The sequence below is a fragment of the Chelonoidis abingdonii genome, chromosome 20, assembly GCF_003597395.2.
Source record: "Chelonoidis abingdonii isolate Lonesome George chromosome 20, CheloAbing_2.0, whole genome shotgun sequence".
NCBI classification, from domain to species: Eukaryota; Metazoa; Chordata; order Testudines; family Testudinidae; genus Chelonoidis; species Chelonoidis abingdonii.
Genome location: NC_133788.1, coordinates 19,154,234 through 19,167,205, shown reverse-complemented (window position 1 = coordinate 19,167,205; position 12,972 = coordinate 19,154,234). Strand labels below are relative to the sequence as shown.

The window sequence follows — 12,972 nt, the reverse complement described above, 5'->3', positions numbered from 1 at the left end:
GTTATGTGTAGAAAAATAAGTGGTTGGAAAAATACTCCCTTCCTCAAGTGCACACTTTTGATCATTTTGAAATGAAGACCGTGAATTATTGCAATAGTGGCAAAGATTCACTTCTGTACCTTTCCTTCCCCTATTTGTAGACTACTACCCCAAAACAAAATGGGTCATAAAGACTGAAAATACCTCTTAGCTTTTTTTTTAAATGGTGCTTCTAATTGATGCACAAGATTTTATTGTAAATTTGAGATCACTTAAAGGGCTATATAGAAATCAGTCATTTAACCTTTGAAATGGTGCAGTTTATTGTGTAGTTAAAGTCCAATACCATTAAGCTTTGTGGTTAATGTTTGTTCTGTTATGTTGCCTGTGTTTGCCACAGCTTTGAACTACAGAGCTGCATGTATGATAAGATGTTCGTTCCCAAATGTATTTGCATAATTTCTGAACACAGAAAAACAAGAATCTCCTTAGCTCAAACACTTTCATAACATATGGTTGTTAAATTTGTAAAGAGCAACAATTGCAGTGCCCTTATTCCAGACCAATACTTGTAAATTGTTTCTTTCGGGGTGGATTTGATTTAAATCACTAGTCAGGAAGACTCGATTTAATCATGGATTTCTACATAAAAGTGCATTCTTGGTGGTTATAACCTTAATACATATTCTTCACAACTCAGAGATAGCTATAGGTTTCATTTTTAGAAGGAACACATTATACATTTTAAAGTGATTTATTCTGAAAACTTGTCAGATTAGTTTTACAGCTATATCAGAAAATGAATGATTGTTTGTTTGTTTTGGTTATTTCATTTACCAAAGGTAATTGAAGCAGATAGTTCACCTTCCAATGACTTCATAAACATCTCCAATTCAACAGGTTAATCATTAATATTTCGAGGATTTTCTTACCATTCTGTATTAGGAGGAGAACATCACCGGACAGACATTTATATTGTTTTATTTAACTAAAACAATGACGTTATGTATTTTGGATTTTTTTTCTTCAACAGCAAACATATTATAATGAACAAAGCAAGCATATAAATTTTTTAATTTAAACATTCAAGTTTTTTAAAATCAGGTTTGTTTTTGTTAAAATTGTTTAACTAAAATAGTTAAATGAAATATTTAAAAAAAACCCAAAACTAAATCAACTGTCAGCCAGGTCAACAGGAGAAACTTAAAATATTGGCTTCTGCAGCTAACTCAGTTGTCTTCACCTTCATTTTCCTGTTTGTTCATAATCTGGAAAAGGAAAACAAGCTTTCCTGCTTTTTTCAGGTCCAAAACGATTTCTCAATTTGGCATGAATTAGTCCAAAGGAAGAAAATATTTTTTTCTACACCGGGAGAAGAAGCTACTGCTGTTAAAAGTGAGATTATCATTTCAACAGTCTCTGAATCCAAGTGCTTATTGACTTCCGCCAGTTCACTGGTGTGACTTTCTTTAAAACATCAGCAAACATATATTTCTTGAATGGTTCACCCTTAGCTCTGAAGTTTGATAGTTGCCATTATGGAGGGATGATTGCTGGATGCATTTTATGCATTTTGTCAAAATACGATCTTTAAATAGAAATCAATTTTTTTAAATCATTTTTATCCACCCTGGTTTCTTTAGTGGATTACTATATTTTCTAGTTGGCTTTTAAAGCAAATATGTGTTTTGAAATTCTTGAAACAGCAGTTACTAATAAACTTAAACCTCTGAAAACTAGGAAATACAGAGTTAAAGTAATGGCTCTCAAACAAGTCTCCCACAATCATGAATATAACTGCTCCTTGGAGCTCTCAACAGTCATTTGTGGGGGAAGAAACAAACCTGACCTATCCCTAACAAAATCAGCTACTTCCAGTGGTGTGCTGTGTAGTGTCCAACACAATTCTCTTGTCATTCTTCTTCCTATGTGTTCACTGAACCTAACTGGGTTAGCTTGAGCTGTACTGATCCAGAGAGTCATTGTAGCAAGTTGCCAGAGCTCATGTTGCCATCTGAGGAGAAGTGTAAGTGTAGCTGGAACCAGAATAATTGGGGATCTATCCCCCTCGAAATTGTTATGCAGGAGGCTTTTACAGATGATCACAATGGCCCTATTGGTTCTAAAAATCTCAGAATGTCTGAAAGGTGTGGGGCTTTACATTTTAAACACCTGTACCATCATGGCTGCCACTATCACCTTCAGAGACTAGTTGGTTAGTATGAACCATAGCATCTAGGAGCACTGGTGATGGACCAGGACTCCACTGTGATAGGTGCTATACAAACACAGACCAAGTATGTGAAGAAAAGGAAACAGAAAGTTGCCTCATGCTGTTCATGCTCTTGCATATTCTCAGTGCACACCAGAACTTCACATCTGTGCTCATTCACTTGTTGCTGTGCACCTTTTCTGCCATATGTGCTTCACTGTTGCTGGAGTTCCAACTGTTTGCTGGCACATATATCACACATACATCACAGTGTACCACAAGTGTGTCAGAGCCTAATGAAGGCAGAGGAAATGCTAAGGATAGAGACTAATAGATGTTTACATGGCAAGTCTTTGGTTTGTTCTCAATAGATCGTGGTATAGTTTAGCCTTAGCTAGCTTGTGGTCACTAAGCCTGACCTAAATTTGGACTTTATCCTATTTAGTACAAGGTCTAAGTGGTTTTCCCCTCACAGCTCTTCACCCTCTCTGCTGTCTTCCATGTGCTTGGGGAGGGTACAGTCATATGAGCTCTCACAGGGACTTGTTGGGCTGCATTGCTCAAACAGGGCTGAGTTAAGGAGACATTACCATAACTCTTTCCTGGGTTTCAGAGGTTTATGCTTAGCCTCCCACCCATTCTGGAATGGCACATGGCAGGATTAGGTAACCTTAACACTGATCTAACAAAGTTTGTTGGTAGTGAATATTACTAGATCTTTCAGTAGCCTTTGATACTCTTGATCCGGAGATGCTTTTATCATGGTGTGACTGGGAAGAAATATTTTAAAGTAGCTCTGCTTATTTCAGTTGGAGGGATCCCAGAACATGGTGATAGGTAACTTTACCTTCCCAGAGGGCTCTCAGTCCCCCCCTTGTCACTTCTCGTCCTAATTGGTGTGAGATAACCTGCTTCAGCGTCATCAGTATGTTTGTGCTCATCTTTATCAGTTGGGGGGGCTGTAAAGGAGAGAGTTCGTTACTCTTCCAGTATTTTGGCAGAGAACAGAATCTGGATTAAATGTAACTACCTTAAACTCTTATCAGATAAAGAGAAAGTGGTGCTGATCTGATAATAGTAAGCATTTTGAGATAGGAAGATGCTTTCATTTACTTGCCATATCTAGATCTGTTTCACGATTCTCTGATAGAAACTCTGTCCAGAAATTTCTTTTCTTTCCTTTCCTCTGTGGCTGAAACACATTGTGCCCTTACGTTCAAACACAGATATTGACCATAGTCATGTGCCATTTTGCCACCTCTGTAGCTGTTCCACATGCTGTCCCTGAGACTAATTGTGAAGGGGACTCCTACTGCCTTTCCGAGTGCTTTTTTCTGTGTATTCGGAAGTGGTTGTTCATAGGCTCAAGATGAAACTGAAGGGGCTGATCCCTGTCTTGAAAAGAAAACAAAAACCCCAAACCAACTCAGGGGCCCAGCTACATGGCAGACCTCTGTTAACTGTCATGCAAGGTACAATTTCATTGGTAAGCTAACCGAAGGGTAAAAAACAAAAGAGATGGATGAACAGACTGTTCTTGCTTGTTAGCCTTCTAATTGGGAAATAACTAATCTAAATCCAAGCCTAGCTATGTTGTGAAAGCACAGCCAGATGTATTTTCTTGTCATTTTCTATGCCAGTTGTCTTGTCTGGACTCTCTAACAGTTGTGAACCAGGGCGGGGGGAGGAATCTAGATGCCTTTTCTGTTCTGTTATCATCGTGCTGTTGGAGGTTATGATGTATTTTTGCTACCTTTTCCTGGGAAATATTTTATCTCTTAATCTTATTCTTGTGCCGAGACAGTGAGGGCTGTGTTAAAATGCTTGTTAATAAATGTATTGTGATAATTATGACTCTGTATCTTGTGGCCAGCAGGCCTTAGAAACTGCAGACCAGTGCAAAAACTTCTAGGGTCAGTTAGTATTTTCATGCACTGATTCTGGACCAGAATGGACAGTGACCAGACTAGAATTTTAAATTTAGTCTTTTGGTAGTGCTCCTTGCTTTTTGATTTGTCTGTAAAGTAAGGGGTGGATTTATTTTTTAATTTTTATTTTTTTCTCCGTCCTTCTGTTTGAAGAACAAATGAATTTATTGGAGACCAAATTATTAAGATAGACCGGGGGTTACATAAGTTTTTGAAGAGTTGAGCATTGAACAATTATGTTATCTGGTACATGAGCCAAAATTTGTCCACTAAATGTCTTGCTTTTTTGTGGATAGGGAGACTGACTTACTGTCTGATGTAAATACTTTTCCTTCCCCAATAAGTTCCTTTACTTTGCTGTGCTATGAGACTAGACTTGAAGGTTTGCTGTTAAAGAAGGGGAAGACAGATAATAGTGATAGGCTGTGGTTTCCAAAGCTTGTGGTTCCCCCCCCCCCGTCGTCTTAATTTTGTAGTGTGATTATTGGACAACATGGTGATAAACATTAAGACCATTATTATTTATTTAATGAGCATAATTTTCAAGTGCCTGTTCATTGTTGGGGTAAGCAGCGCATGCTAGGCAAAGTCTGAACCAACTTGCAAGCCAGTGTTAAGATTCGTAATGTAGCGGTGTTAAGTGTTTCTCTTGTGTATAAATGTCTTTTAATTTGTTTGTTTACTGTGGAAAAGGAAAAAAAACCCAAGAGTAATGTTGTTTCCCTAGATAATTATATTGACTATGCTAATAAAATAAAGGTACAGTGAATGTTACTTAATAAATGTCCACTATTTTTAGGCCTCATGCTTCTTGGATTAACTGTAAGTGGTCGGGGTTTTTTTTTTTTTTTGGATTGTCGGTGTGTGGTTTTTTCCTTCCTTAAACTGCATATTATGACATTCTAGAAACTCATAGTGGAACGAATGTCACTTATGCTGTAAGTGAACTTTAAATGAACCCTGGAGTTGGCATACTTAAATAATAAAAGGTTAATAGACATAAAAATTAAACATCACCATAAAGGCTTTCCTTTTTCCTTTGCATTGTAGAAGAGGAAGATGGCATATGGGAGAATGGACTGTCTTACGAATGTCGCACTCTGCTTTTCAAAGCAGTTCACAACCTGCTGGAGAGGTGTCTAATGAACCGGAATTTTGTGCGCATTGGGAAGTGGTTTGTGAAGCCTTATGAGAAAGATGAAAAACCTATAAATAAAAGGTAGGCTATCTTATCTCTCAATTTTGTTTCACTTGCTTAATTTGCTGCTTAGGGTGGTGATTTTTAACTACGTGCTGAGAAGAAAATGGTTAATTGGCATGGTCTCATACTTTCTGTGCACGCTCTGTGATATAAACTTGGTGTGGGACCATGGGTCCTGTGTCTTCCTGGACCACACTTCTACACATTCGTTGAAATTTTCTTGCAAGAGAATTTGCCTTTTGTCTTCTCTTTTGAGAATCTAACTTGATATCCAGTATGCAACAATGTCTTGATGTTTGCCTATCCTCTCAAAAGCAGCAGCAGATCTCTCCTGGGCAAGATTTCTGGGCAATGACGCAGAGAGTAGATAAAGGTGAAGCAGAGACTCGCAGAAAGGAATAGAAAAAAGGGATGAGGTACACAAATAACATAACTGGCCTGTTTCAGAGTTAAGGGCAACACTGATGCCTTTTTCTCTGTGCAAGTAGCTTTTGGGCCTGGGGAGCATTTTAATGACCATACATGGGAAAAGGATAAGCCACACATAGCTCTCTAGCCTGAGGCATTTGAAGGGGGAGCCACTTTCAGCACTCCTTTGACAGAGACAGGGCTGTGTGTCTGGGAGTGTATTCTACTAGAAGGGTGCCCAGAATTTCATGAATGACAGAAAAAAGACTAATTTTTTATCTTTGCTGGAGCAGTTTTTCAGCATGGTTCAAACAATGGCTTGACCCTGTCAATGTTGCCTAACAGTAAATAGCAAAACAAGGTTAGAAAGTAGGCTTCTTTCTCATTCATAATTTTAGACTTTTCTGATGCCTGTTTTACTTCCTCTGTGCTGATGCGCTCTACTCAAAATTTTTGAATGTGTCCTTCAGCTGCAGGCATCCTTTCCTCTTCTGCGCCATACTATTCAGCCTAAACTTCTGTTCACTCTGAGGCATCCTTGCCCTCGTCCTTTCTCATGTTTGCTGGCAACAGGACATGTAGAACACTGGAAAAGAGTGTATAGTTATGGGCATGGCCAATGTTGAGGAACGGTAATTCCAAGGACCATTTAAATCTGTCTTTGTTTATGCTACTGCACATCTTACCATAATCCAGTAAAAGTTGTCAAAATTGTGTAATGATCACTAACTTTATGTATCAGCTGGAAAAACTAATGGAAGCACCTGTATAACAGCAGTGAAATGGCTAAAGTTTTGATTTAACCAATCTCTGTTAAACTTCTTTGTGTAATAATCTTGATCTTGAGTAAATGCCTTACTACTGTGAAATGGAATGTAGTATACAACTTCAATGTTTTAACATGGGGCTAGTTTTAAAAAGTCATGCTTAGATTAATATGGAAAAGTGTATTTTAAGGTCTAGACTCTCTCTTTTTAAAAGCTGTGTGTGTAAAACCCCAGAATAATCTCCCAAATCATAAGTCATTACTGTTTTTTTTGGTGTTTTTTTTTTTTCTTTCTGCTGGATCAAGTACTATTTCTTCTGAGAGGTGTGAAGAGAAGAAGAAATCGTGTTTGCTTTGATAACAATAGGCAAATGTAGATATCTACCTGATAATCTGAAAGTTACCTGGCACAGTAACTTTTTGATGTGAGAAGAAAGGAATAGTTTTCAGGAAAACTTGTGTCCAGCTTCTTCCAGTATTTCTTCCCTATCTCATCTCTAGATTCAAACTGACCACTTATGACAGAGTAATGCCTCTCATCCACAGGGATGATTTATATGTGGTGCATGCCACATTCACAGAACTATTGTGATTTAAAGCACTTCTACCAAGGGGTGTAGCAGTACTTCTCTGTACCTTTTGATGACTGGTTGGTAGATTCTAGATTTTTTTTTTATTATATAATTTTTTTTTTTTTTTTTTTTTTAAGGAAAATCAGCTTCTCAAGGGGGGTGTAGAGGTGGTGTTGGGCAAACTATTGCTTTTGTTCACCCTTGCTCTAACGGTGTTTCAGTAGTAGTAACAGCAAGTGGGAGTATCCAAAGATGAATATGGTTTACACTGGGGGAGGGATGTATTGGCTCCCCCCTTCACCTCCCCCCCCCCCCCCAAGTGTACCTGGCTAGGTAGTTTTTTGACGGTGACTCTGTTTCAGACTTTGCCAGTTACCATACTGTTGACCTCCAGATTGACCTACTGCTCCATGCTTTATATGGGGAAACCTTTCTGAAGATCATTCAGAAATCTCAGTTTTGGGATTTAGCTGCCTGCATAACTTAGGCCACGTCTAGACTACGCGCTGTATCGGCGCGTTAAAATCGATTGCTCGGGGATCGATATATCCCGTCTAATCTAGACGGGATATATCGATCCCTGAGTGCGCTTATATCGATTCCGGAACTCCACCAACCCCAGCGGAGTTCCGGAATCGACATGGCGAGCTGCGGACATCGATCCCGCACGGTGAGGACGGGTGAGTAAATCGATTTTAGATATTCGACTTCAGCTACGTTATTCACGTAGCTGAAATTGCGTATCTAAAATCGATTTTACCCCGTAGTGTAGACCAGCCCTTAGTGGTACTTCTCAAATTGAGCATCTGTGCTCCATAGAATACACAGAATACTTGGCAAATTCTTAGTTTTGTACATTGTTACACTCCTATTCTTCATGATTGCATCCTGATGTACATGTTCCCAGAGTGTAATTGTAGCAAAATCAGTTTAAACTAACACCAAATAAAGATTTATCTCTTCATATTACACCTATACCCCGATATAACGCTGTCCTCGGGAGCCAAAAAATCTTACCGCATTTATAGGTGAAACCGCGTTATATCAAACTTTCTTTGATCTGCCGGAGTGCGCAGCCTTGCCCCCCTGGAGCGCTGCTTTACCGTGTTGTATCCGAGTTAATATAATATCAGGTCGCGATATATCAGGGTAGAGATGTATATCCTTTAAGGTCCTGTGCGGCTGATTCTATGGTTGTAAATGAATAGGTGATAAAGGAAATAACAGTTGCATGGCTGATACCCTCTCTGCCAAATTAAGTGTTATGACCTGGATAGTTTTTATTAGGTAAGTTAATAATTCATTAAAAGTCTTACCACTGAAAGCACATAAAATGATTAGCCTTTTAAATATTCTTACCTTTACTTTTGTGTCCTTCAAATCTCCTATTGACATAGCCTTAAGGCAATAGGCTGTACGTTCTCCCAAGAAACCCCCCAAACAAACACACTGAAGTGAGCCAACTTTCCTCTGGGTGGCACTTGTACCTTTGGCAAAACCTAAAGTGGCTAAACTATACACAAGTGAGAATCTCTGTGCTATTAGGGTACGTTGCCTCCCTATTTTTCGCCATCAGAAAACCAAGTAGCTAATGTATACTTTATGAATGTAAAAGTTCCTGTGTCCTTATGAAAGACTTGAGGGGAAGAGTTAAATATTCCAAATCCACAACTGCTACTTCCCTCTGGTTGGAATGCTCTGAAACTTGTCATTTTATTGGGTCTGCCTTTCTGTTAATAATTATTGTACGGTACTTAACATAATCATAGAATAAATCAGATTGGAGTAATTAATTAAATGTTACCCCAGGTATGATTCTTTGTTGAGGACTAGCTTGATTTTTTAAATAAAAGTTAAAAACAAGTGCTGATGTATAATGATATGGGTCTTGTTAAATATTAGGAATAAATACAATTTGCTGAATTTTACAGCACAAACTGCAACATCATTAAATGTTGCATTTTTTTTTAAACTAAGCAGTTCTGATTAAAATGAAACTACTTATATGCAGCTCAGTTGTAAGGCATAGGAAAGTGAAAACAGACTGCAGATTTAAAAAAACTATGTGTAAATTGGCAGTAGGGCATAATATAACTACAGTTTCTTTTGATGGAAAACAAAACTAGCTGCACAAGGTCAACAGGTAATCCTATTTAAATCTTACTCCTGGAATGCAGGAAACTGGATATTAATAGAATACAGCTTTTACAAAAATATTGTTTTGCATCATATAATCTAAAGAATAGAGAAGTTCATAATTGTACAACCATAAGTAGTCTTTGAAAAAAGTATTCTAGATGTAAACATTATGAAGGCTCATAGGCTTAAAATTAGGTTACATCTTGATTTCAAGGTGTTCATGTCCTAGCTCTCTGAAACTAACAAATTACTTCACCACCCTGTTCGTGCTCAAAAGAAGAGGGCAGATGTACCAACTGAAGGGATAGCCTTGTTTGTGGCTATGTTTGCACACCTACATCCATGGTGAATCCCATTATGGTATGTTGTGGTTTTTGTCTGGCTGCCTAGCTGAGAAGTTACATTTTCAGTGTAATAGAAGTTACTCTAGAGGGAAATTATTTTTGCAATGTTCATCTTGACTACCTTTTTAAAGTAAGGAGGGAGTGTCATAGTTTGGGTCTTGAACACACATTCCTGCAACTCTTTTGGCTGCGTACCTTGTTGCTGTCTACTACCAACATCCCTCTGGCAGATATGGAATAGCTCCAAGATAGCTGCCCTCTTCAGAAAGGTCACTCTGAATTATACCTTTTGGGGTTGGGGCGGTAGGTGGATGAGTTCATCTCAGTCCTTTGATCGCCTTGGCAGTGACTCTTCTTCCCTTCCACATCTGACAGAGGAGTTAGGACTACACACTGATAGCTAAATCCAGTCCTATGGGTATCTCTTATTTAGTGCCTCAGTATTTGGAGTGTTGAAACCAAATTACTCACTCGTTCCTATATTCTTAGAATATGTCCTGTATCAAAAATAATTTCTCTTTTCTTACTATGCAAATCCTTTTACTATGTTTATCTTCAAATCAAACAATGTCAACAAATTTTACAGCAACTCTGAGACTGTACTGGCATTGTGAACTGGCAGGAGAGCAGGTGATGTTTTTCCTTTTACTGTAGACAGCTGGAGTTGAGAACTGCTGTAAGTAGGACAGTGCAGGATAAACAGCAGGAGCTGAGGGCATTGATCACATGATTGTCTCTTTAGAATATTGGGTTGCTACAGAGACCGCTAGCAGACAAATTTAGCACTTGACATAAGAAAGCAGTTTTTCCTTGTCTGAATTAACAGAAGTTAAAATGGTTGTGACTTCACTTGGAAAATCTGAAAAATGAGATGGCTCTGGATTTTAGTTCGCTTCAACAAGTTCATATTTTAGTTTTTTTAATGTCCAAACAGTATTATACAACAAACATATATAAAGGATATTAATTACCTTAATTTCCAGTATGTCAAAAGGCAGCGTATACTGAATTTTCTTATTTGAACAGATAGTTCTTGCCTTACTAAATGTATTTACTTGTTCCAGAATAGGCCAAAGCACTTAATGAAGATTGGTATATTTATCCTCAAACAGAACAATGTTTGGTTATGTCTTCCAAAACTGTGTTCCTATCCAGGCTTTTTTATTTTGTATAACAAAAGTAAATTCCACATTGAAAGCTGCAATTTAGAACATCAAGAGATAATTGAGATTTATATTCTGAATAACTAAAGAAGGCTCTAATATAAATACATGCTTTAATATTGGTTTTTGGGATTTGAGATACAGGGCCGTGAAACCACTGTTTTTAAGTATTCCTTATAATTGCAAGTGTTTGGGTATATTTGCATCTCATATTTAAAAATATAGTATTTGTTTATGAGAAGGCATACAACTTTTTTTTAAATCATTTGGACGTGAATATATATATTTTTCTTAAGTTACATATAAAGTATAGCAGTTTTAAAAGCTTACTGATAATCAATGGTCACTGTGTCCTTGTGGACAGCAGGCCTTGTGGTAAAGATCGTGTGAAGCCTGATGTGATAGAGAAGCTGCTAGCGGAGGGCAAGAAAAGGCATGATTGTGAATTGATACTACTTCCCATGCTAATTCAGTCTATTACTACAGTATTCTAGGTTGTTCATACGTGGTGTTTTCTTCCTAGAGAACTAGATGGTGCATTAGCTTTTGCAATAAATAAATAAAAAAAGAACCATAATTCAGGGTTGCCATCCCAGACTTAAAAAAACCCCAAAACAAACAAATCTAAATGATCGCTGAGAATTTTTAATTGGCAAAAGAAAACACAATACAAATCCAGTAAGCTTCTGATACACACAATCCAACTTCATATTCATATAATAACTGCTCTTATGAAAATTAAAAAATGGTAAAATGCTGCTTCTTCCCACCCCAAATAAAGGCCATGGAGTTTCTTGTTGCCGGGCTGTTGTCATGGAGTAGAAATGGAGTGGAGCTGCCAAATTAGATGTTAAAAAGTGCTACCAGAGCTGTACAGATGTGGGTGGCCACAGAGAAAGCAGCTGTCCAAAGGGGTCCTTGCCCTGGGGTCATTAGTCCAGCAGGGTGTGAAAGCACCTATTCATGGATCATCTTCGGTGAGGTTTGTAGCCATATGTCCTTCTCCACAAATGCTCCTCTTGGGGAAATAGATAAGCAGGTGGTCTTGAGGAAGCTGCTCCTCTTCTGTTAGCTCAACGTACCACCTGTGGTTTTGCTGACAAGAAGAGAAGAGGGGATAATATGATGTTGAGCATGTGACCAGGTATATAATTCCTATAGACTTTTATTTTTCTCTGATGCTTATGTTACAGACTATTGCCATCTCTTCTTGTCAGTTGAAAACCCTGATAATGTACTTTCTGTATGTTTTAGGTTGTTTGTATTTAGAAAAAAATTAATAAATGTGTTTTTCCTCACTTCTTGCCTTTAAAAAAATAAATAAATAAATCCTAATCTCCCCATCCTCCATGGAGATGGCTATTTAAATAGAATCTCACCCAAGTCTAATTGATCTTTTTATTTTATTTAAAGAACTTTCTTGATGTATTTGAAAGGAGTTGACTTGTAGACCCTTTTTAAAAATAACTATTTTGAGACACTTGTGCCAGTGTATGATGCATCATTCTGGAACTGCTGGTCACTTGCTGTTGTCAGTGAATGATGGCTTTGCTTGTCAGTCAAAGTGCCCCACAGCTTTGATGCTGAGGATTCTGAGTCTTGGCCAGTGTCACCCAAATACTCTGATGGAAATTCCATAGCATTCAGAAACAGAGGTATGTTAATGGGAGAGCCTAAACATATCAGCTAGAGTTCCTACCCCCAAATAGGCAGAATGTTCTAGGGATTTGAGCATGGGCTTGGAAGACAGGAACCTCTTAACTTCTGATTCTCGCTCTGCCAATTACTGAGCTCAGAAAATGACTTAATCTTGCTGTGTCTGCTTCTTGCCTCTGTAAAATGGGGATGATAATTACATACCATATAAGATTACTGGTAAACTTAACTTCAGTAGAACCTCTTTAATCCTCGGCAAATTACTCAGTTTTGTGACTAAAGAATTCAAATAAAAAAAGCAAGGATATATGATAAAATGTAATTGGTTTATTTTGTCAGCTGTGATTTAGTTGTGTTTTATTGATATTCATAGATTACTGGTAAATGTGCTATTATGTGTATATTACACATTAAAGACCTCATTATAGCAGTTGATACTAAACTGATGCTAGGAGAGACTCCAATCTTTTGGTGCAGATTTGAAGTGGACAGTTTAGTGAAGTGTGGATTAAAGGTTCCAGTGCATCTGATGTTTTGTGAAGCACTTAGAAGTTGTAAAGCTAAGAAATAGTTGAACAAATTATCTTTCTATCAAGGAGGGTAC

At 37.8% G+C, this 12,972-nt stretch overlaps 1 protein-coding gene across 1 annotated transcript in view; it reads left to right on the top strand.

Annotated features, from left to right (window-relative positions):
* Positions 1 to 12,972, top strand: part of MED13 (mediator complex subunit 13) — an 86,927-nt gene that overhangs the window by 24,674 nt on the left and 49,281 nt on the right. The window contains 2 exon segments of the mRNA XM_075074046.1: positions 5,170 to 5,224; positions 5,227 to 5,338. Of these exon segments, the coding sequence (XP_074930147.1) occupies positions 5,170 to 5,224; positions 5,227 to 5,338 (167 nt within the window).